At 40.7% G+C, this 23,678-nt stretch overlaps 1 protein-coding gene and 1 long non-coding RNA gene across 4 annotated transcripts; one reads left to right on the top strand and one right to left on the bottom strand.

Moving 5' to 3' along the window:
- Nucleotides 1-1,791: 1,791 nt before the first annotated feature.
- LOC125326978 lies at nucleotides 1,792-17,191 on the top strand. Of its 2 annotated transcripts, XR_007204096.1 has the most exons (5): nucleotides 1,792-1,888; nucleotides 2,476-2,702; nucleotides 6,671-6,706; nucleotides 7,264-7,490; nucleotides 8,289-17,191. It is a non-coding gene; the product is annotated as an uncharacterized LOC125326978 (long non-coding RNA). The 2 variants fall into 2 exon arrangements; XR_007204095.1 differs by lacking the exon at nucleotides 2,476-2,702.
- OIP5 (Opa interacting protein 5) lies at nucleotides 17,026-23,412 on the bottom strand. Of its 2 annotated transcripts, none has more exons than XM_048305751.1 (5): nucleotides 23,018-23,412; nucleotides 22,821-22,887; nucleotides 21,699-21,752; nucleotides 21,089-21,170; nucleotides 17,026-19,786 (listed from the first exon to the last, which is right to left on the bottom strand). In XM_048305751.1, exons 1-5 carry the CDS (start codon nucleotides 23,367-23,369, stop codon nucleotides 19,631-19,633), a joined length of 711 nt encoding a protein of 236 aa, XP_048161708.1. In that variant the 5' UTR covers nucleotides 23,370-23,412; the 3' UTR covers nucleotides 17,026-19,630. The 2 variants fall into 2 exon arrangements, with proteins under 2 accessions (XP_048161708.1, XP_048161706.1); XM_048305749.1 differs by having other exon boundaries at nucleotides 21,699-21,821; nucleotides 23,018-23,411.
- Between the last annotated feature and the right edge of the window lie 266 nt (nucleotides 23,413-23,678).

Genomic DNA, 23,678 nt, shown 5'->3' with positions numbered 1-23,678 from the left:
CTGTATGGCAACCAACTATCCTTTAATTACTGGAAAAACTAAATACCAGTAATAATGGTGCTAGCAGGCCTTACAGATCAGTTTCTTATAACTGAACTTATTTTCAGTCTTGATAATCCTTTATTCTGCTGGCAGAAACCAGTGCAAACATGAGCTCCAGAAGAGGACATGCAGGGCTGGTTTGTGACAGCTGTTCTTACAAGCTCCCACCTCCGATGTCAGATATTTTTGCTAACGTGCTTGAAGGTGAATACAAATGATCTAAGAGATGCCCTGCAAAAAAAACCACCCCAAAACACAATCAATCAAAGAACAACCAACCTTCCTGAAATAAACTAAAAGACCCCTAACTATCAGAATCTAACTTTGCCATTAGCAGAATAAATCACATGTAAGCAACTATCTTACTCAATATTCTATATATGTAACATCTAGTTTAAAAGGTGGTAGACAGTAAGAGAAGTTTTAGAGACCTGAGATCTTAAATTTGTTAAATTTAAACTTGTTCAAAACTAAACTGTACAGATACAAGCAGATTTCCACAAAAGTAGTATTTTTAGCATACCTGGTTGCTTATAGAAGTATTTTGTCTTGAGAACAGGTCATCTTGAAGGTGAAAGTGTGGAAGAGGGATAGGGTTGGCAGCTCAGAGGCAGAGCTACTTAATATTTAATCTTTGTCTTTTGAAAAAGTAGTATAAGGGATAGGATTTTAATACAGATGAACCATTCTCCAGTTTACTGAGAGAAAGTCTGTTTTCAAATCTGCAGCCAGGAGTTTATGTTGAGACTGACTGGATGGTTGACTGAAGAAATATGTTATTGAAACCAGTTACCAGAATGTTGTGAAGACTGTAGAAAGCAGAAATAGGTTTGATATTGAATCAGTACTGAAACCTGTAGGCCCCTTAGCTTGGCAACAACTCTGGGCAAAAGAAAAGAATCCAAATACAGGATTTTACTCATGAGGAGCAGGATTAAAAATCATGTTAGCTTCTGTAACTTTACAATGGAACATAAAAGTCTGCTTTTGGTTCTTTGAAACTACAGCTTTGGTTGTAAATAGGATATGGGTATAATATTTAAGTTGGCTGAAGTGTTTCATTTCTGTCTGCTCTAAAATGTGACGGGGTAGAAAAGCGTGTGTTAAATGTTTAACACACGTGTTAAGATTTCGAGCGAAATGGCTTGTAGTAATCTGTGATGAATCACGGTGCGACGGGGGTGTTTCTCTAGAGTTTTCTGAATGGGTACGTACTCCTCTTCACACTCTTCAGTACATCCACCCGTCAGCTTTAAGTGCAAAATTACTGCTGCTAAAAAAATTTTTAAAATAAATTATTTTTGCGGATGACACAAACCCGGCAGAATGACTGAGGCAGAATGACTGAAGGCCGCCTTCCGGGGCAACCACGCTGCTCGGTGAGCTCAGCAGGGCCGCTGGACCGGGACCCCATGTCCCCCCACCCCTTCCCTTCCAGACCGGGTGGTGCGGGGCGGGTATTCCAGACCACCCCTCTTGCCGCCCTTCTGGAGCGGCCCCTTTAAATCCGCGGGGCGGTCACCGGAGGGCTCGCCCCGGGCCGGTCCCGCTCCCGCCGCTCGAGCCAATCCCTTTCCTGTGCCCTCCCCGGGCGAATCAGAGAGGGCCGCCTTGGAGGCGGGAGGGCAGCCTCCGTGATGGGCGGCGCCGCTGGCCAATCGCCGCCAGAGCCGGACGGCTGATGCAGCGGCACGGCACCCAATAGGCTCGCGACCGGGTGGGCGGGCCCGGGCGCAGCGAGCCCCCGCCGGGAGGCCGGGGGAAGGAGGGGAAGATGGCGGAGTGAGGGGTGGAGGAGGCGGAGGGGCCGGGCCGGCCGCGGCCCTGCGGCCTCGGCCGCGCTCAGGTGAGTGCGGCGGTAGCAGCGGCTGCGTCCAGCCCGGAGCCTGGTGCCGGATCCCTGATTGGGCTGGGACGGGGCGCCCGCGCACCCGCCTTCCCGTCCCGTCCCGTGGCTGGGCTGGGCCCGAGCTCTTTCCCGCGGCGCCGCGCCGGAGCGGCGGGAGCGGCTGGCCTCCCTCGCCGCGGCGGCCCTGAACGAGGAGCGGGACGGTGTCCGTGTGGGGACGGACCGGAGCCGGAGCCGGAACCGGGCCGGTCCGACCCACCCGGCGCCCTGAAAAGTCCCAGCAACTTCGGAGCTGGGGACGAGGGCGTCCTGCAGCTCCAGCGCCGGGCTGCAGCAGATGGCCGAGCGGGAGAGCCTGTTCCCTGCACAGCGATACCCCGCAGCCGACTGGGAACAGCTGCGGCTGGCAGCGACGTGGGCAAGGGAAACCGAAATGTATAATCTGAAATGAGGTTTTGCATCTCTGGCTACAAGCATAACGCTGAATATAGCTATGCTGCTGTTATCGTTATTATTCATGCAATCTGTGGGCTGGATGAATTCTGTTAAATCTGAATGGTTATATCCTTTTATGATGTCTGTAGTGCTGACACAGGAGTGCACAAAGGGAATGGCTTCCGAGTTGTTTGACAAAGCCAGAACGTACAAATAATCTACCCTGCAAAACAAGTCCTATGGAAAGTGGAGAGACTATAGTGGAATTTGGTTTAGCCTTATAAATTCATGTGATCGTTGATAATAAGGTAAAAAGAATTTAACACACCATGAAACAGCTGAAACTACTGCTAAACCCACTATCTCTTCTTTTCAGGTTAGTACCATGCAGGCCAGGTATGCCCTGAATTCTTCAAAATTGTCCGTGGTATTTTGTACTAGGGAATAGTACTTAGTTTAAATTCGGAAAAAAAAAAACGGGGGTCGGAATCAACACTTCTTAGTGAAAACAAAAGAATTAGTGCCACTAGCATGAGATTCCTTGTGTTCTATATTTGTTCTTAAAATCTCGAGTTCATGATAGAATTGTGACTGCATTTTCAATCTGCATGTCAGGTAAAAGAAAAAAGTTGAAGTGGTTAAATGAAAAGTACAGCTTTAGATTTTATGAAGATATGGTGTGTTAGCACACATGACCTAATAATGAAGTAGCTGTTTGTAACTGGTGAAATAACTGAAAATAAATGCAAGCATTATATTATATATTTATATATATTATATTATATACGAGTACTGTCAGGATTAGTTCTGCAAGCAGGAGCTACTTAGGAGAAAAATTTCCTAAGGAACATTTTACCGATTTTTATGTGCTACATTACTCATGTAGTAACAGTAATAGCAGCTTAGGAGCAACGTAATGTTAAGGCACAGTATGCTGCTACTGATGAATATTCCTACTTACACATGTCTTTGTGTGAATTTTTAAAATATGCCAGGGGATTTGTCTTCGGCATACTACATACGAAGGTAATTCTGCTTTATATTATCATTAAAAGAATAATAAGCAATCAGCTTGCTTTTGTGTGAAGTTATACACTACTTTAGCAGTAAGAAATTGATTTGGATTAATATTTATTCTTAATTGCTTTCAATGCACAAGAGCTGTGAGAAGTAGTATCTTTAAAAAATAAAATCAGACTTTCCTGTTGCTCTGGTATATGTCAAATCAATATGCATTGCTTTACAATCTTGCCCACAGTGCTGTGAGTCTGCAGTGTGGAAATTTGCATGAACAGGCTATGGATCTCATGATGGTCACCTCTATTCAGGGGTGTCAAAAGTTGTGGGCCAGCCAAAGCTAAAAAATCCCGACAGAGTATGTGAAGAGTCTGGAGTATCACTTGAACACCTCCCACATTCATTCTTAAAAATTAGAGAAGGAGCAGTGTTTGAAACCAGTCCTGACATGCTAGAGGTTATGTGAGTGCAAGAAGCAAGGCTTGCACAGTCTTCGGAGGACTGGGGAAAAAAAAGGCTTTTTCTAAAATAGAATGTGGAAGAAGGGTCGTTTCTTTGCCTGAACAGTATTCCTAGAGCACATTCCTACGGTGTGTGTATGGCAGAATTGAAAGCTCATTTTTAAGCAGTTTCCCCTGTTTTCTCTGCTGCAGTAGGAAGTACTGTTACAATATTGTACCAGCAATGTAGTAGATGTGCATTGAAAACCTGGTAGAAGAGGAAAGAGGTTTTATTTAAAAATACAGAGTGAAATAAAAAATTCAGGCAGAATGTGTGCGGTGCCTGAGATGCCTCTACAGCAGCCAAGCACCATAGCAGGGTGCTGTGGATCCAGCAAACTGGCAGTCTGTGTTGACAAGGGACATCAGCTGACAGGTCCTTACTGTCTCCTGGCCTCTTCCTAGGCTGGCAGCCATTGTAGGCTTCAGATGTGCCTTTGTTTACCCTTTTGGAGGTGTCATTGGCCTGTGTCTCTACATTGTCCTGACTCTGTGGATTATCAGTGTTCTTTGTCTCCAGATCTGGGTGTCTTCTGAAGTGGCAGGGGGATGTGACTACTAACCTGGGTGCTGCTAACTAAGCCTCTTAGAGCCCAGTTCCTGCTCACTGTTCTATTTGGTGCCTCCAACTCAGGCACTCCCATTCTTTCTCCAGTCGCACCAGTCTTAGACTTTGCCTTACAAGTTCTCACCCTTGCCTTGTAGCTTGGATTTAGATGCAGTTTCAAAGTTGCCTAGAAAGCAAAAAGAGCATGAAGGCAGCTAAGACTGTAACCTACTTTCTATTGTATTTTCTGTTTATAATTTAAGCATTTGTCATTGTCCACTTTCCAGGTTAAATTTGGCAGTTTTTAAGCCATAGGAAAAACCTTAGTGGACTTGTGATGTGTAGGGCTAATTTTGCTTTTCCTATCTCCATAGGTCTCCACTATACTTTCAACTTTTTGTGTTTTGGTCTTTGTGTATAAATCTGTTTCTAGATCTTTAGTTCCTCACTTCCTCATACTTCTCAGGCTCTAGGCAAGAGAAGAGGAGTCATCTTCTTGAGTCCTTTTAATTCTGCTTATCCCTGGAGCATTTGTGTCTGTGTGAGAGGCAAAGATAGTATTTTGGGAAGCCAGATCTGATGGATATGAGTTTTTGTTGTACCTTAAAACAGAGTGTGGGGGGTGGAGTGAAAGTTGGTTGTATAGCTGTACACTATTATTTTAGTATAATCTCCAATTCCAGTGTGCAGATTATGTCAGAACACTGACTTTTTGGGGTTTTTTTTGCCCTATTGGTGGATTGGTAATAGAATATGTTAATATATATGAGAAGAATTGCAATATTTATATATAATATATATGAGAATATTATTTTAAAATATTGCAAATTTGCTGGTAAATTTATTTGTGAGATATTTCTTCATCTCTTTGGCTTTGGAATTCCTGAAGTTAGCAAACTTCTTGGATACAGGCACCTATCTGAATGTGAGATTTAAAGTTCATGAAAACTAATCTTTAGTTATGGTGGAGCAAAAAAATGAATGGGCAATAGGTCAAGACTTAATAGAAATAATATTTTCTGACTTCTTAACGAAGAAGGAGTCTATGAATGTAGGCAGTTTTGAGCTTTCACAGTTATTTCTTGCTCCACATCAATTGATTGTATGTTCAGTAAGGTATGAAACAAGAGCAATAGTATTTTTTTTCTTTGTAATGTCCACTAACATTTATCTGAAGAGTTGATAGTGTCACCATCAGTGTCAGTGCCTGCTAATTTTCAATAACGTTGATGTGTATCCAGTTGCGTTTGCAAGTTTTGTTGGACTCCTGTGAACTCTGTACTCATGTAATCTAGCTGATGAAAGTCAGCTAGAAAGTGTATCAAGCAGAGTAGTTAAAAACTGGGACATTCAAAGTCAGTGAACTTGTTAAAATTAAAAAAAGTAGGCTAAAGCTAACTGTATTTCAGTGTTGGATGAACCATTCCTTTGCTTGAGTTGCTTTAAATGTCACCAGCTGCTTTCTTCTTTTAATAAGACTTAGTTTAGTGTTTAGTTAATTCATAGTTTTAGAATAAATGAAAGAAGACCCAGCTTTTCAAAGATTGGATTGGTTTCTGTTATGTGGTTTCTATTCTGACAAGGCAGTTTAGGAGAGCTCCTGGTAACCGTTCCTTTTCAAGTTAATTCTTCTGTGAAGCATTTGCTGTTGGTTCCTGCATCTCTCAAAATCACATAGTGCTTGGCTGGTTCTTGAGGGAAAATTTGAGTAGGAAGGGTCAGAACTGACAACATGGGAATGGAGTAACTACCCTGAAATAGGGGTTGTCTGATGACTGGGGATTTTCTGAAGGTCCAGGTGCGTGTTGCTTGTAGAAATGCTGTGTTGTGCAGGAGTGTGGAAGCTAATAATACTTTGCTGAGGATACTGGGAATTTTGAATAATTTAAGTTTTGTGTGATGAGATAGTTCTGCTTATAGCAATCCCTTATTCTTCCAGTTAGGTTGTCAGCTCGGCATCCTCGCTACAATACTTTGTTACTAATGTGAAAGAGTTTCTTGCCTTACTGGAGACTGAATATGTGTCCATCTCAGTTCCCAAGAAACTGAAATGTGTGCCTGCTCTTAGTGAAAATTTATGTGTCCTGCGTCTTCCACACTTGGGTCTAATTTGCTTGATTTAAACTAAAGGAGGGGGTGCATCTGATAATTTGAAAAAATCTTAACTAGTTCATGGAAGGTACAGGTGATCTTTTGTGTCTTGTGCAGATAATTATGTATGATCTGAGTAGCTTTCTAGATGCAAATTTAATTTTGTTTATTCATCTCTTTCTCTCTAAGCTCACTGAAGAAGATGTGGAATAATCAGAAATAATGGTGAGTACAGTTGTAAGGTTATTGATGTACTAAATATAAGGTACTAAACTTATCAAGTTTGTCAGCTAATTTAGTTCACTTTTCCATGACCAAAGAAATCTGTCATTGAGATTTTAATTTTTTGTAGCATGCTTTCAGAGAACTGGAATGTTTCTACCAGTGTCAGCTTTCAGCTTAGGCTTCACCTTAAAGAAACATTGCTTTGACTGTTATATATTCTAACAAGAATAAATGCTTTGAAAGTTGTGAAATCCCTATCCTATGGTGTCATTTGCTCTGCTAAGACAAATTGTGTCGTTGTATTAACTTGGAATTGTTCTCTTAAAAGTGTTACTTGTTAAATGATAGGATTGGAAGAATGATAAAATAACCAAATGTAAATTATCAAATAGAAAAAAGTACATTCAAAATTTCTAAGGACTACAATAAACTTCTGTAGTTTTGATTTATTTTTTCCCAGTGAATGAAATAAAGATATTCTGGTAGTTAAGGTGTGCAACAAAGGGCTATATTGTGTTCTCAGCTCTGTCACAAACCTTTGGCATGTTTTATTGCAGCTCTTCAGGTTTGTTTTTCCACACCTTCATGAGAATAAGACTTTCCCAACAGTCTGAGCGTGGATGGTCAACCCAATGATCAACTGAAGTACTTGAGTGACTCAAGAGATATCAGTAGTGACATGTACTATATTTGCATTTTCGTGGTCTACTCACTGCTTCTAACAAAGGAGCTGAAAATTGTCACTGAAAGACTATTACTGAACTTGATCAACTGAATGGTTAAGGTAATTAAAATAAGATAAATATAGACAGGGAAAAGAGAGGAAGAGGTTAGTTATTCTCATGTTCTTGTATATGAGAAAGAATTTTTTTTTTTAAATTTTTGTTTTTCCTTTTTTTGGTCTATGTTGCATCTCTTATTTTAAGGCAGGAGAATGGTAATAAACACTTCTGGCACTAGCTATGCAGGAGTGCACCCATGCTAGCTTCCAACTTAATGCAAAAATACCATGTCTTAACAGCTGCTCTGACTAGGTAATACCAGGCGAGTGTCACTGATGGAAGGCCAGGCTGTGGATAAGTGGGGAGAAATGAGTAAAAGTAGGAAGCAAATGTATGTGATCTTAAAACTGTCATAAGTGCTCTTTTCCTCTACAGCACTGGCAGTTTGATAATTAGTTAGGTGATAGTTTATGACGTCTCTCTGAACTGTGACCTGCTAGAGCAGGGTCTGCCCTCTCTGCCGTGTGCACTCCGCTGCTACCTCGTCGTCGTCATGCTCTGTGTTGGAGACACAGCTGAAACCCCACAGCTAATTAACAGTGGTGTATTTTTAGATGCATCGCTTCTGAGTAAGTGTACAGTTCAGCATTTCTGAAGTATTTCCTTAGCCAGCTTATGGACATCTAAAGTTAGATATAGAATCTTACAGGCCAAGGGATTACTGCAATTTGTGAAACCAGATAATTTTATCCATTAGAGTCAGGCTTTTAAAGTAGTGAGCTGGTGGGCATTTTAATGTTCAATGTATTTAATTCTAATTCCTAAACTACCTTTCCTGTTTTTTTAATTTGGGATTCCAGATCCTCTCCTGACATTCAAGAAGGTGGTCCTCTTACTTGCTCAAAGGCTATAAAGTGTTTCCCTTCTAGCAAGCAAAATCCGTCCTTCACTTCCATGGAGCTGAACGAACAAAGATCTGTCCACTTCCTGTTTGAATCGTCTCACCAAACATTTGATTCACCAGATGACTTCCCCCACAGAAGGAGCCCACTGTTTTATCAAAACTCAAAAGCAGAGTAACAGAAATCAGCATTTGTTTTCTGAAAAATGTCTTCTGTGCCAGCTCTTCATTCAGCTTTCTGCATTCTGTTTTAAAATGAAAAATACTTTGTAATCAGATGCAAGTGGAAGCTGGTGTTTTTCACTGATATTTCCTTCTTAATTTTAGGAGGGTTAAGTACTTGCTGTGTCAAATTGGAATTCCTAGCAGATAAAGTGTCTGCATGCATTGCTGTGTCAGACTGACCTGATATATATGAAAAGTTGCAGCAGGAAAACCAGAACATTTTCTTCTCTGACATGAGGAAGCAACTTACCAAACAACTAGGGTCATCTCATACAGGTATTTTCTAGTCCAGGTCCCAGGCTTGACTTTGTAGATAGGTGTCAACTCATGTAAAGCAGCTAATGCACAAGAACAAATGCAGAATCACCTTGTCTATACTGTGTATCCCAGTCTGTGATCAAAATGTGTATTTGCATGTGTGAACCTATGTAAGTGCAGGATATGAAGAGCTTTCACCTGAAGAAGAAATTACTCTGCACCATTTCATTTTTAGCAAAGAAAAAGTAAGCTTTGAAGGCCTCTGGGATAGCAGGATAATGACTAGGTTTGCATTGAATCATTCCCTTCCTTTGGCTTTTTATGAATCCTTAGCATCAAAAGGAACAAGACCATTCTACAGTCGAAGAGATGATGGGCAGAACTTCTTTATTGTAGAAATTAACTTCTGATGGGATGGAAGAGACCAGAGCTGTAAAGTTGCAGTTTATCCACCTGGCTTCCTCCACACAAATTCAGCTTTTCCTACTGCTGATGGAGTCAGCTTTTTGATTCTTTCATGACTGAGAACTCAGAGGACCTGTATGTTTCCATCATCTAGGTAGAAATAGGCCCAAGAGAATGGAACGTTAGCTATGTAAGAGGGGTGAGTTGAGAGCAGAAATACTTAGTACAGTCCTTTTTCTGGCTCTTCTTATTCCTTCCCAAACTAAGGCACAATCTGGTTGTTCTTATGTTTACACAAGGTTCTTTGTCTACATAATTCGTGATTATATAGGATGTTTTCTGTCATTCTGGGATAGAAGTATATATTGTTTGTGTGCTCCCTGCTATGGGATTATCTATAACAAATAAGATTTTTTGGCAAAAAACTACCAGAACTGGGATATGTATTGTATTCCACCTCAAATCTGAAACTCTTCTTACTGCACCTTATTCCAAGCTTGTGATTTAGAAAATGTGATTTGCTAGCTTAAAATATGGGAGATACTAAAATGGTTGGGGAGGAGTTCTAGATTTCTTGTTTTGTTCTGTTTTTCCTTTTAGAAAACTGCTGGAGAGAGCCAGACAGCCTGAAAATGGCTGAAAAAGCAAACAACTGAAATCCTTCTTAAATCTTAGTGATAGATTGCCAGGGCAGCATTCTAATATCTAAAATGTGGTGACATTTTATGAGACCAAGTTCCATAGCGGAATGAGGCCAAGTATTGATGTTGATCCTAATCCTCAAAGTAATGTCTGTGTTTAGACTTGTTTTGTAACAATAAGATTCAATGACAGCTTTACCCTTTTTTTGTTTCCATGAAGCAAAGAGCAGTCACGTAAGCTTAAGAGTGGTGGGCAGGACACTGTGTATAAAAGTAATGCCAACTGTAATGAGCAGAGAGGTGCTCTAAAATTGTGTGTAACATTGTGATGAGCTGTGTGATAAGAGCTTGTGTGACAACATTGATCTTGATGAGGCACCACCAGCTTGGCCTGACTTCTTTTAAGAACTTAGGATTTCTTTGCTGAATATGGTCTGAACTTTCTGGCATTGGAAGCAACTAGAAAAGCACACTTCCTTTTAGGGCCTCTGTACGTTGAAGCCAATAGGATTTAATGGAGATGTCTGTAGAAGCAGGATCCATCTCTAAGTGATGGAAAATACTGTCAATGTCATAGGATTACACGAGGTTGGGAAGTATGTGGTATAAGAAATGTCTGATTTTAGATCTGGGAATTTTCTTTTCTTCCTTCTGCCCATACTTACACTTCTGATGTTAGAGATAGCAGTTGTTTCTTGCATAGCTTGATGACAAAATACATGAGAGACAGGAAGGTATTTTTGTTTTCTGTGGACACGTACAAAAATTATGAATTTGTCTGACAAGAGAGCTGATTATCTAAGATCTTTAATTTTTTTCTCTGTAGGAATAATCCTCAATATTCTGTAACCCCGCATTGTAAGAAAAAAAGTAGAATTACTGATTTTTTTTCTTGACTCCTATTCATGACAGCATAGCAGCATTAGTTTTCAAGTTTAATTTTAGAACACCAGGATTTCATTAGGTTAAGGATCTGTGGCTTTCCTGGAAGTAATACTCCAACAGTGCATGCCCAGAAGACCCCCATTGCTGTACCTTCCTGGCCAGCACCTTTAAAGAACTGCTGTGTTAGGAAATGCTGCTTCATCTCATTTACTATTTCTTGTGCCGCTTTTTCTTTATGTTGGTTGGAAATCTTCCCATGTGAAAGATTACAAAAAAAAGGGGCATGTGCAATAGATCATATATATATATACATATATATATTTTAATACTTGTGGACAAAATGATGTTACAAGTTGTTTGAAAACAACAAAATCACCAATGTCTTCCATTTTGAGATGTGTATAGTTCCATAAGCATTAGTGCTTTGTAGCAAACTGTAGTGCCATGTTAGGATCAGTGCATGAGCCTAGTAGTAGTATTACAATTTCAGAGTGACAAATTTATTAGTAAACAGTGATGATAATGTAATTAACACTAGAAAGGATACAATAGAAATGTCACAAACATGGTCTAAACATGCAGTATCCTCCCTTTGACAATGGCAATGCTATCCTTAGAAATGGAACTCATTCACTTAATGAGCTTCATAGAATCATAGTTGACTTTTTGATATTTGTCTGTCCGTCCAACTGCAGTAGTACGCTAGAGTATGCAAGCATCCATAATTCTCATCTCTATCAGTGGGATTCTTTTCTTTTTAATCTTTGTTGGTGTTTTCTTCATTTTCAATTTTATTGAACCATTTATTACCTGTCTTGCGATAATACTCAAAAAAGTATGAATATGCTAAGGAGTTTGTGTGCATTCTGTACACATCTCTGTTACCTTAGGTCATTTACAAAGTCTGTCAAGTAATCTTTTCTTTTTTCAGATCTAACTATATGATTATTATAGCTAGTAAAACATTGCCCTCATTGTGTGATAAGTTAATAGTTGCAAAATGTGATGTGCTAATTATGCATAGAAGACTTTTATCCATTATTGCAGGAATGGGGAACCTTTTTTTGGCTGAAGTCCTGTCGAATCTTAGAATAACTTTGGTGGATCCTGCATTTACATACATCTTAATAAGAGAGAATATGATAAGGTCAAAGGCTGTTGAAAAATGATGTTGCAGACTGTATCCGTGCAGCAGGCTGTCTCTAGCCAATGGATCAGAGATTCCCCACCCCTGTATTATTGAGAATTAAATATCTTATATTTTAGGTAACTTCCAGTTTTGCTTTCCAGCTCTAAGCTCAATTTTAATGATTTCTGTCTCTCCCTCTGCTTTTTTCAGAAGGAAGGTTTAGACCGGGGAAGTGAAAATGATTTAGCACTCAATGGGCAGCTTGGACTGGTCAAATAGGAGACTGGTATGATTCTTGAGATGTGCATTGCTCTGTGGATGGCATCCTCTGATTTCCTAGGAATAAGTCTTTTATTTGGTGCCAGTGCTGCTCTTCACCCATTTCTCTCTTTCAGCTTAGAGAGGATACTGCATCTTTTTTTCCTGAGACCTGCCTGTAAATGGCCATTAGGGGGGAGGGAGGGAATGGGTAGCTTGGTTTTGTAATTTTGGTACAATATATCTTTAAAGTAATTAATCAAGAAGCATGTACTTCGTGCAATGACAGTAATCCAGGCAGAGTTAATGTATGTAACAGGGAAAAAAAACCCCAACAAAACCAACCAAACAACCCTCTGCATCTAATAAATTTCTGAGAAAATTGGACAGGTGGGCCATTTACAGCAGAGCTCTGGGGGACCTGTGCTAACAGTCAGGTTCGATTCTAAATGGACGTAGCTGTACCATTGAATAAAGTAGTTTAGTGCTTGGGAGAATCAATTGAAAAATACCTCTGAAACTGGAATGCAAAATAGCACAGTATGTAGGGGGAAGAATCCCTGATGCAAACAAAGCCATAAGATGATTTAATAAGAAAATAGAACTTTAGTAGCAATAACTGTTTTGCATGTGATAGTAAATAACTTGCATTAGCAAGACTGTACAGTAGGGTAAGTGGGTAATAACCAAATAAGTTTGTGGCGCTCTGTGCTGCAGGGAGTTGTGTGAAGAGTCTTCCCGAGAAGAAGGGTGAATTCTTCTTATGTTCCTCTCATTGGAGGGAATTTGGCACTTGAATACTAAGTTAATGAACTTGATATATATATTAAAAAAAGAAAAATTAGCTTTGCCACGTGTTTGAAGCACTGTCAGTGAGTGCTGGGGGAAGGGCAGACAGTTCTTTTTGAAAGGATAGCTGAAGTTTCCCTGTAATTTTTTTCTTTTTCTGTAGCCTAGCACTTGCTCTGTTTCTCTGAGAAACTAAACCTTTCCAAATAACGTGCTGTGAAGAGAACCTGATTCTAAAGTTAGAAGCTTTTGTTGTGGGAAGTACTTTCTTTTTTCTTTGTTTATAAAGACCAATCTGAGATAGTCTTTAAATAAATAAAAATAAATAAAAAAATTTGAGAGCACTTGACACTCAAAACATCTGTAGATGCCAAGCAAAACTGTAGAATTCTAACGATGTTACAGCAGAAGATAATCTCAACTTTGCTAAACACTGTTTCAGACCATAATTGATTTCAGTTGATACCTGAAATTTTGCAGAAGTACTGTAGATCTGCACCCAACAAATTATTTGCTATCAAAGGGTTGCATAAAAGAGCCACAGGAGTTCTAAACTGTTCCTAGTTGACACTTTCCAGTGTAGATACCTAGTCTATATAGACACAGTATGCCCCAACAGATAGTAATGTATTCTGAGCAGAATTATGTGATCACAGGTTTAGATCAATCTGGCTGGATTTCTTCCGGAAAGCTGAAGCAATTTAGACTGTGACTTAGAGCTTACTGGAAGCTTCTTGTGTTTTTAAAGCATGGGGGTGAAGCACTTAGGATCTTCATAAATTGATAATGGAGCTGTGAGAGCTGTGAGCATTTCTACAGTATAAAGTAACAGGATAAGTGTGAGAATGTCTAAATTAAGTGTTGGCTAATATGTAATATGCATATGAAAAGCTAATTGATCTGAAAGGCTGTAATCACCTTAAATTCCAACTATTGAATTTCTGATAAAATTGGAAGCTGGCCATAGGGGACCTTAATTTGATTGCTCTCTGATTACATTAGAGAAATTATGAATTTACCCTGGTCTGTGGTCAGCAAGTACATTTACATAATAATGAAATTATAATGAAAACAAAGTCATGTTCATGCTTCAGAAGTATGAACTTTGTGGCTGAACGGAATTCTTCAAGGATATATCCATTCAGAAAAGAGGGGAGGAAATAAAGCCTGATGTAGCCAGGCAAGCTATCTGCATATACTTCCCAGTTCAGGCTTTTGGTAATGATCTGAATTCTGTGGGCTACTAGACTAGAAATTACTATTCACAGCGACAAAAGGAATCCCTTTGCCTTTCAGCTCTTGTACTATGGCATGACTTCTGCTTCAACCTTCTTGATTTAACAGCTTCTAAACGTAAGTGGAAGTGTTAGGTGCTACCACACTTGCTGTGGGATGTCAAGGTGTAATGACCAGTGTGGACATTCCTTCTTTAGCAGTACTAAACCCAGATGATACAAATACATGCTGTTTGTATATCCAGTAGTGCTGCTGCTGAAGGTCTAGCCAGTACTTGTGTTGGGAATTGTGCCTTCTGAAACTGAGGGTAATTGTCAAATTTAGGAGAAAACAGAAAATCTTGCAAAGACTTCTTCATAGTGAGTGAGAAAAAATTATACTGAGCTTGAGGACACTTGACACTTTACACGAGGATTACATTGTCAAGAGCTGGCAGTCTGGTTTTTTTTGGGCAGAAAAGGAAAAATTACTGAAGATAGAACAATTTTTGATGTATAATGAATCATAGAAATTACTGCTTCTTGCATCCTTAGGAAACTGGCTGGTCTTCCTCCAAAACTAATAATACTGCTTGCAGGTCAGGTACAGAGCTGCAGAATGGCAGATCAAGTTAGATTCCACTGGATTTCTTTCATGGGACAATCCAGCATTTTCCCCCTGTAGCACTTGACTGGTACACAAAAGCCAACAGTTGGACCAGGGTGTCTTGTTCAACAGTGCAGAACACTAACCATGGATTCTGATGTCTGTTCCCTTTCAGTCTCTGCACTTCCTCCTGCGTTTTAGAGAGTGTCAGTGTTCATGTCAGCAGAGCGTGTTTCTGTCTCTGAGCCTGTGTACTGGGTTATAATATAGACAGATTGCCAAGACTTTACCCCATCTAAAGTTAAAGGTAGAAGGTTACTTTCTGTTCAGTGTGTCCTATGTAAATCCTGTCTGCTTCTCTCCACTTCCCCTCCAAATGAGCGTGTTTGCAGGTCAAATAAAAGGCAGGTAGTTTGTAATGCTTTAGGCATGAAGAACTGCATGGAGAAACTGAAGGAACGCGGCACAGGCCCACAAACCAAATCTTAGCGCTAGTATTCTAATTATGCATGATTCAAAATGTCTAGTGTAATGTAGTTATTACCAGTAAATTGAGATATGCATTTATACATAATGAAGCAATAGGAATTAATATACCAATAGCTTGAACTTCCTGCTTTGATTCTCAAATTTCGGGTTTTTTTAGAGAATGTGCTGCCTCTTAGAGAAGGGGGCAGAACGTATAGATAGGGACAGAAGCATGGCACCAAAACTGTAAATCAGGAACCAGGATCAGCAGAACTCGCCTTTATAACTTCTTGTCTGGTTCATATCACTGTCCTGAGCATGTAAAAAGCAGGGCATGAACTAAGCATGTTTAGAGGCGAGATGAGGTTTCTCACCTGCTGCAGCTGTAGCAAGGAAAAAGGGTGCAGAGTTTCTTACACGGTGCACGGGGAGCGACTGGTGGGAAAGGAAAAAAACAAACCCACAGAACAACACAAAAAGATCACCCCAAAACCCAAGCCAACAAATTGAGTGTAGTATTTGCCAGACAGTAGGTAATAAGCTTGAGTGTGGTGAGAGAAATTATTTGGAGAAGACTGAAATTAATAAGCACAGTACATATTTTTCAGGTGTTGAATAGCTTTTTAATAGACAGTATTTTCAGGTAACTCTAGCCACATAGGCAGCTGTACTGAAGCATACTGGTACCAGCCAGCAATAATGGTATCCGCAGGAATGAACCTGAAAATACTGGTAATCTTGTATATTTTTTAAGTTCTTTAAAGAGATTTTTAAAAACAGAAAATGAGACTTGATCACTGAAGGTCTTTATCTTCTGCAACAGAGGTTGCAATTGTCTTTTTGCTTTATTTCACTTACTAAATAAAAGGGAATTTGGGTGCCATCTTTCTGTAAATTAGTGTGTTCTCTGTAATTCAAGTCTCTTAGTGGATAATGCAGTCAATTTCTGCTGGCAGTTTCAAAATAAGAGAATGTGTGGCATAGCCTACATCACTAATACTTTTCCAAGTTTAAACTTGTAATTAAACATGTAGAATACTAGCTTGTTATTGCAGAATTTCATACTTATAGCTTAGCTTAATTTTGTAAGTGGGCTTAACTTGTGCAGAACACTTCTCCATGTACAGAGGCTCAGTCCTCTCTTAAATAGAAAGAAGTGACTTGGAGGAAGAGAAGGTGTGTCAAGTTAACTCCTGTTCATACTTCATAGCCAACCATTCATAAAGCACCGTGTTTTGGGTTTAGAACGGGAATTGTGTTTTTTCCCATGAATGCTCTTTTTAGATATGTAAGAATTGCCAAATGAAGATAGGAGTATTATAAGAAAAGATAACTACTCTGTGGTATCACAAGTTAGACTGAATGAAAGTCTTTGAGCCAACTTCTTCAAGCAACAAGAAAATTTGTAAGACAAATTCAGCCCAGCGGTTAACCATGGTCATTCTTAATTCTTTAGAGCACTATGCATGGTTTTAAAGTTCATTGAATATTTTTTTTTGTAATGAGTAAGCCATTGTATCCTTTGTATTTCCCTTCACTATAACTGGGGGAATAAACTACTACTTCAGGATGTCAATGAAGTTATCTTCCTTTTGAAAAATGTAACAGCAAAGGAGAAGTATTAGGTATAAATTCCTAAAAATTACCTTAGTACTTAATAATAGGCTAAATAATACTTATACTGAACTTCTGATAGCGTTCTTGCATGGATTAGTGGAGGAAATTATTGGTGTGACTATGAACTATGTACTCCCATTGCACATGTTTTACATGGTAACAGTGAAAGAATGTCTCCCTGCAAATTCTGATGTTTTTCCAAAAGGCAGCTTGCTTTTATATCTATGCATCTTTGAGGATTTCAAGATAAGATTTTATTCTTTTGACACTGTAAAGAGGAACTGTTTAAAAATGAACCTGGAAACTCTGCACCTGTATACAAATTTTTTTAGCAATAAAGCAGCACAGGCTGAGAATGCACTAAAACTGGATGTGTCATCTGTTCAGAAGAGAAATTAACCAACTTACTATACACTCCACTCCACTTCTGCAGTGTACTTGCTGTAGCTTTGTCAAAACTCAACAACTTGAACTGAATTCATATATCCTGGATATCTGCTTTGGGGCCAGCTGTCCCAGCAGACTTCAGGCAGAATAGCTCCTGACTTAGACAGCAATTAAATAAAAATTGTTATTCCACTCATTCTAAGAAGTGCAGCTTAGCAGTTAAGAGCTTCAAGGGTTGTTTTAGAGGGTAGCAGAAACCCTCTGTTGCTTGCATGGATTGCCTAAAAGTAACAGGCCCCTCAGAAAACTGGTTTTTATATGTTCATATTGTTTTGGTGACTACATTTCTGAAAAATTTCTTCTGTGGTTGGCAAAGGTCCTCCCAGTTTCAAAGATTACAGAAATGTAGTTTAAAAATTTACCAGCTATTCTTCAGCACATACTCATTATTTATTTAAATTCATGCTAAGTAATATAATTTGAGCAACCGTTACTTTAATGCTTCATAACAAACCAGGACCCAAGCAAGATAAAGTGATGTTTTTCCTTCTGCAAAATTAATCAAAGGAAAAGTAGGCCTAGGACTCACGTGATATTGGCAATGATTTGCAAAATATGAATTTCTGAATTTCAGCTTTTATTTAAGAAGTTCCTTCTTCATAATTTTAAATATAAAACAAAAATGTAACCGACAGCTTTCTTTTTCTTTTAGGGATCAACACTAATGAAGCAAAACAATTTAGCACTATTATTCATAGTATAGACATAAAGTCTATAGCAAGAAACAGTCTCAATGCAGAAACTGGAATGAAAGGGCAAAAGCAAGTAGTCCCATATCAGTGACGTATTCTTAGACTCATGCAACAACACAAGCACTGTCACTCAGGAAGTACTACAGAGGTGGTATTAGAATTTGTGAGAGTCCCTCCTCTCCATGCACAATGACTGCTGATACTCCATGGTTTTGCTTACCACGATGAACTGAGCCCATATGGAACTCCCAAACAAAAAGCAGCACAGCGAGTAACAGTAGTAGCCTGAGTACCAGCTGCCTACCTCAAACCTCTAAGGTGCCTTACAGTGAGTTTTGTCCCCTCTACTCCAAGCCCATTATGAGTTATTTTATAAATAAGACAAACAGGGAGAACTGGCAGCAGCAGCAATGAGGTATGCAACCTGCTGGTCATATATATGGAAGTAGAAGGCAATTTGCATTACTGGAATTAATCTGATCAAGTAAATAAAATCCTCTCTAGACTGCAAGAGACAACTACTAAACTTTCCATAAAGTTCATTAGCCCTCTAGGGAAAAAACATTAGCCCTTTAGGCAGCAAAAGGGAGAGGAAAGTGGCCCTTTACCTTCCAACAAACAAGAATTGTTTGTTGGAATTTGTTACTGACCCAGTAACAAAGGGTAAGTGGTGCTTTCTTTACTGTAAAATTATTTTCTAAATGTTTGGAAATAAGCAGAACCAATTTGCAACAGTGAGAAATGCCAATGAACCATGAGTACCCATTAGGTTTTTTTTATGAAACAACTGGCCAATTGAAGGCAACAGACAAATCCTAACTTCAAGAAAGCAGTGCTTCCACAATTGTGCAGAAGACTGTTCCTTGGTTTCACAGTTCAAGTCCCAGAAAGAAATGCTCAAATCTGTTCAAGGCAGTTTCTCACAGCCTTAGCTGGCAGAAGTTGACTCAGTCCTGTCCATGGGGCTGCACTTCAGCAGACTTGGCAGCCACATGGGTTGCCCTTTAACTGAAATCCAAAACCTTGTGTTCCTGCCTGCACAGGAACCACATGGTGCCATCCAGACTCATGCACTAAGAACACTGCACCAACTGTGACATGCTTGTCTGCTGCTTTTGCAGGCAACACACACAGGCAAATCTAAAAACTACTCAGGAGTCCCTTTAGCAGTGGCTCACATATGAGATGTAGCTAATGAGCCACTTAAGCAAAAACTAGCTGCCATTAAAACCAAGGCTGCCATTAACGCTGTATCTGTATTAAAAGGTAGGACACGAACTTAGTGTCTCGAAGAATGTTCAATTTGTAATAGTGGTTCTTGAATATCATCACCTTGTTAAGTTTGTTTTCTGTAGCTCCAGAAATCTGACTGTAGTATTTCAAAGGCTGTTTTTCCCCCTGAAGTCATTAGAAAAACCAAAGTCACAGTTACACAGCCTCAGAGGGCAACGTGCTGCATGGGTGAGCTATTGAGTCTTCAAGCGTAACTTCAGTCCGTCAGATTTTCACGTGTTCCCCTGAAGGGATGCACTTCATCATCAGTTCTTTGCACACACAGCTAAAGCGACAGATCAACACTCAAACCCATTCTGGTGCATTATTTCATCATAATGAGCAAACTCAGCAGAGATGCAGAAACAACTCCAGCAGTTCTTGAAAATGGGTATTAGTTGGCATTAACTCTTGCATATCCTGCCTGTAGGTCATCTGGATCTGGTGAAGAGTTTTGCCATTCTGTTACATAATTATTTTGTTCCAGTTTCTCCAGCTTCTTCATCACTAATTCCATGCGACCACTGAACTCCACAAGCTTATTTTTCACCTAGAAAAAAAGAGAAATTAGAGTATTAAAATTAGCAAAAAAAGTCCTAACACTGGATCTTTGAATGACCCACACCCCACTTTAAGTGGCTAAAGAGCAGCTCACTTTCAAGATGGGAAAATACAGAGGGCTTGATCTCTATGCTGCATGTTTAGTATAGACAAAATGAGCACCCAGATCAGAGGGCTGCACTACGAACTGGAGATGGATGAATGTGTGCCAGTATCAGCCCTTCCAGGGGCATAATGGAGATAACATTTAAGGAGATGGAGTTGCAGCAGTTTTACTGTGATGAATCTGATCTTTCCCAGTTAACTCATTACAAGTTTTCACACAGCCAGAGATCTTTGATAATATGTGGACAAACTGTTTCATCATTAGCTTAGGAATACGTGTGGGCATTATGGCTCAAAAAGCAAAGGCCAGATGCTTGAGCTTGTTCTAGTCAAGAAGGAAACTCTCTACAATCACATAATTTGTGTTTGCAATGAAGTGCTATCATATTTTTACTTCAATCTTGTATTTTTACTAAATCATGTCTCGACTTCAGAAGTTTTACCTGGATAAGATTTTTGCATCTTAGCCTCACCTGTGAAACAGTAAAAACACTGATCGTACAGAAACTGGAAGATGACTTGGGAGAGGACAAAACTTAAGAAATGTCAAAGGCCCATTAAAAGAGAAACTAAAATCTAAAGTCAAACCCCCAAAAAGTAAGGAACAATTAAACACATAAATACTGGGTACGCTGGCTGTCTCCTACGCACAATAACTTTATTTGAGCTAAGGGACAGGCAGTTAACTAACGTAACAACTACTCAGGTTCAGATAAGAACATCCAATTTGAGCACCAAAACAGGAGGGAGGTCCTAGAGTTGTCTCTGAAACTACAAATACTGCCATGCTGTTTTGAGCTTACACAGACATAAAAATATAACTCTCTAAAAATCCCTTTCAAAAAAAAAATTTCTATTTTTTAAATTCTTCAACAGTGACAACACAAGTTGTAATACTTAGGCCAAGTCTGTACAAATGATTCTTGGGGTTTTTTTTCTTTGTAAGGTATAGAGATAAAAGGATAACAAACGGGCCAAAATTCAGCTAGAACTGGGTATGTACTGCAGTTTAGGAGTCTTAATGCATGAGACATGGAACATTTTCTGAGTCAGTTACTGTCATATAAGGGCAGCATTTTCTCAATCTTATGCACTTAAAACCCCCACATTTGTATCAATGTTTTTGAATTAATGTCCAAAATTATCAGCATTTTAAAAGTATTTTCCATTAATGTGGATATCTTACTTTCTCCATTTGTTCTTTTAAGGTCACAGCTGGAAAATTCACTTTAGAAGCTTCTATAATCATTTGGCTTTTTAAGAGGTAACTGGAAAACAAAAGGGGACAGGGGAAAAAAAAAGAGAAGAAAAACAGTTAAAAACCCAGTTACATTATTTAGACAGATGATTTAAGATGATTTTAAAGCAGATTCAAGGTTGTTGCCAAAAGTAATAATTATGAAAATATTCAAAACGTAACAATCGTTTTACTTTGGAATCAAGATCCTCTCCTCACCAACTATAAGTAATTTACAGCTTCTATAGTCAAGTCCTCAACCTATCATGGAACCACTTTGATACCTTACATTAGCTACATGAATCTGGAACTGAAGGAGATTTCAGTATTACACACAACTAAAATTAAACTCTTACATTGCACAAGAACACTTAAGAGGTGCAAGGCAATCAAAGGGATTCACATCAACACAAACAATTAGACATCAAGGATATTAAAATCCCACACCATTGTGCTCAGACAAAAGTCAAACCACTTTTGTTAGCTGTAGGCTAGTTGTACAGTAACTTACAACTACCTGTGAAGTCACTGCCCATAAGAATACAGTGTAGTCACTCACCACATGATGCTGTCCTTGAAGAAACAGAACAAGCCTCGGAGATATGCCAGGTCACTGCCAGAAGAATAAAGAATGAAGCCCAAGGTCAAGCCACATGACCGACAGGTTAATAAATAATAAGCACTAAAAGGAGAAAGGGAAAAATGTTCTTAAACAGAAGTCTTTGAAATCATAGATGCTGCATGTTTGTCAGAGGGCGTAAAATCTTCAGTTCTATCAGGGCAAAGTCCAAGGCATAATAATGCCTCCACCTCAAAAAAAAAAAACCCTACAAAAACAACATGACCATAAGAAATTTGCCATGTTGTGAAAGAAGTAATCTCTTGAATAAGTGACATTGCTATTAAGGAAGAGAATGCACATCTTATTATCACAGAGTGGTTTAGACTATACTACTCAAAGATGATTTAACTGATAATGCATGTGCCAGCTGAAAATCCTCTCTATTAAAACACATTATTGCCCCATGCAGAGAGAGGGGCAGGGAAAAAAGTCAAAAAAAGAGCAAGTTTTGTATTGAAGAAGTTCCCATATAGTCCTTATAGTTTGTAAAACAGCCTTTAAACAAGCTACTGATTACGTAAGCCCCCAGATGACATTTCACGTTCTTCCCATTAGACTGAGTTACCAAACCTTGCTAACTGTACGTTCATGAATGGGCAGTACAAGTTCTTCATTTTCAGTATTAAGAAAAACCAGCTAACCAAAAGCCACCCCTACCCCCTCCCCGAAACCAAACCAAACCAAAAAACCCCACCAAGCCAAAAAAACCTCAGAGATATTTTAAGTAAGAGACCTTTTAGGGGGGAAGAAAGGGACCTTATGTAAGTTAAGCTGCCTTCTACTGCATTGCTCGAATGTTCCTCTCCACCTATAGAGGTTAGAGCAGCACAACTTTTGATTTCAAATGAAAACTACATCCCTACAAAATGTTTCACACATTCAAGTGTGAAACAGGGACAGAAGTCACTTGGGAGTTTGCCAAGCCCCTCAGAACCCCCCGCGCACAAGCCGGAGGAGCTCCCGGTCTTGCCGCAGCCCGGCTTTGCCCGCACGATTTACCGCGGCGGCCACTCTCACGGCAGGCCGATGCCAAGAGCAGGAACTACGGGAGCTACGCACCATCCCAGGAGGGCTCCCTCGAGGCCGACCAACAGAGAATCCTCCCAGGTCACATCGCTGGTGACTTCTGAGGAGAAAGAGAGAGAGACGCGCTGCAGCCAAGAGCCCCCGGACCAACCCCAGCCCGGCCGCCGCCGCCCGCCCCGAACGGGGCAGCGGAGCGACCTCGGCACCCGCCGACCCGACGAGGCACTGACTGAAGCAGATGAGGACGCTGAGCCCCGGCGGCTCTTGCCCGCACAGCTGCAGCGAGTCCCCCAGCACCGTCCAGCAGCCGCGGCAGTGGAACACGGCGCACTCCTCCGGCAGTGGACCCTGCCGCCGCGGCGGCGACGCCGGTGCCGGCGGCAAGGAAGACGCCGGCGGCAAGGAAGACGACGGCGGCAAGGAAGACGACGGCGGCAAGGAAGACGACGGCGGCAAGGAAGACGACGGCGGCGGCGGCGGGATCCAGGCGGTAGAGGCGGGGGCAGGCGCCCGCTCCACCACAATGGACCCGGCGACCTGCGGCTCCTGGAACAGCTGTCGCAGCTGCCGCCGCACCGCCATTTCCTCCCGCCGGGCGTTCGAGCGCGGGGCCCGCCCTCCGAGCCTCGCGATTGGAGGACGGCCCGCGTATCTGCGTTGCCTTTGGTCAGCGGCCGCGTCAATCCTCGCCGCCCGAGGCTATTGGGCAGCGGCCCGCACCGCGCGCGCCTTCCCCTGCCGGGAGCGCCTTTTCGCGGTTGAAAATAAGCACGCGCGGCGGGCTGCGCCGCCATTGGCGGCTCCCTCGCCCCGCCCCCGGGCCCCGCCCCTTTTCCCGGCCCGGCCAATGGGCTGGCGCGGCGGGCCCGTTCGAACGGCGGGGGCGGCGCG

This window comes from Corvus hawaiiensis, chromosome 6 (genome assembly GCF_020740725.1).
Source record: "Corvus hawaiiensis isolate bCorHaw1 chromosome 6, bCorHaw1.pri.cur, whole genome shotgun sequence".
Taxonomy (NCBI): domain Eukaryota; kingdom Metazoa; phylum Chordata; class Aves; order Passeriformes; family Corvidae; genus Corvus; species Corvus hawaiiensis.
Note: the sequence above shows the minus strand (reverse complement) of the source record. Positions and strands in the feature narration are given on the sequence as shown.

What these genes read in the sequence shown, in the direction of transcription:
- OIP5 (XM_048305749.1), bottom strand. Translation starts at nt 23,369, where the DNA reads ATGGCGGTGCGGCGGCAGCTGCGACAGCTGTTCCAGGAGCCGCAGGTC. An exon ending in TTCAAGGACAGCATCATGTG is followed by an intron (nt 21,171 to 21,698) that starts GTGAGTGACTAC and finishes TTTGTTTTCCAG; the next exon opens with TTACCTCTTAAAAAGCCAAA. An exon ending in TAAAAGAACAAATGGAGAAA is followed by an intron (nt 19,787 to 21,088) that starts GTAAGATATCCA and finishes CTTTTTTTCTAG; the next exon opens with GTGAAAAATAAGCTTGTGGA.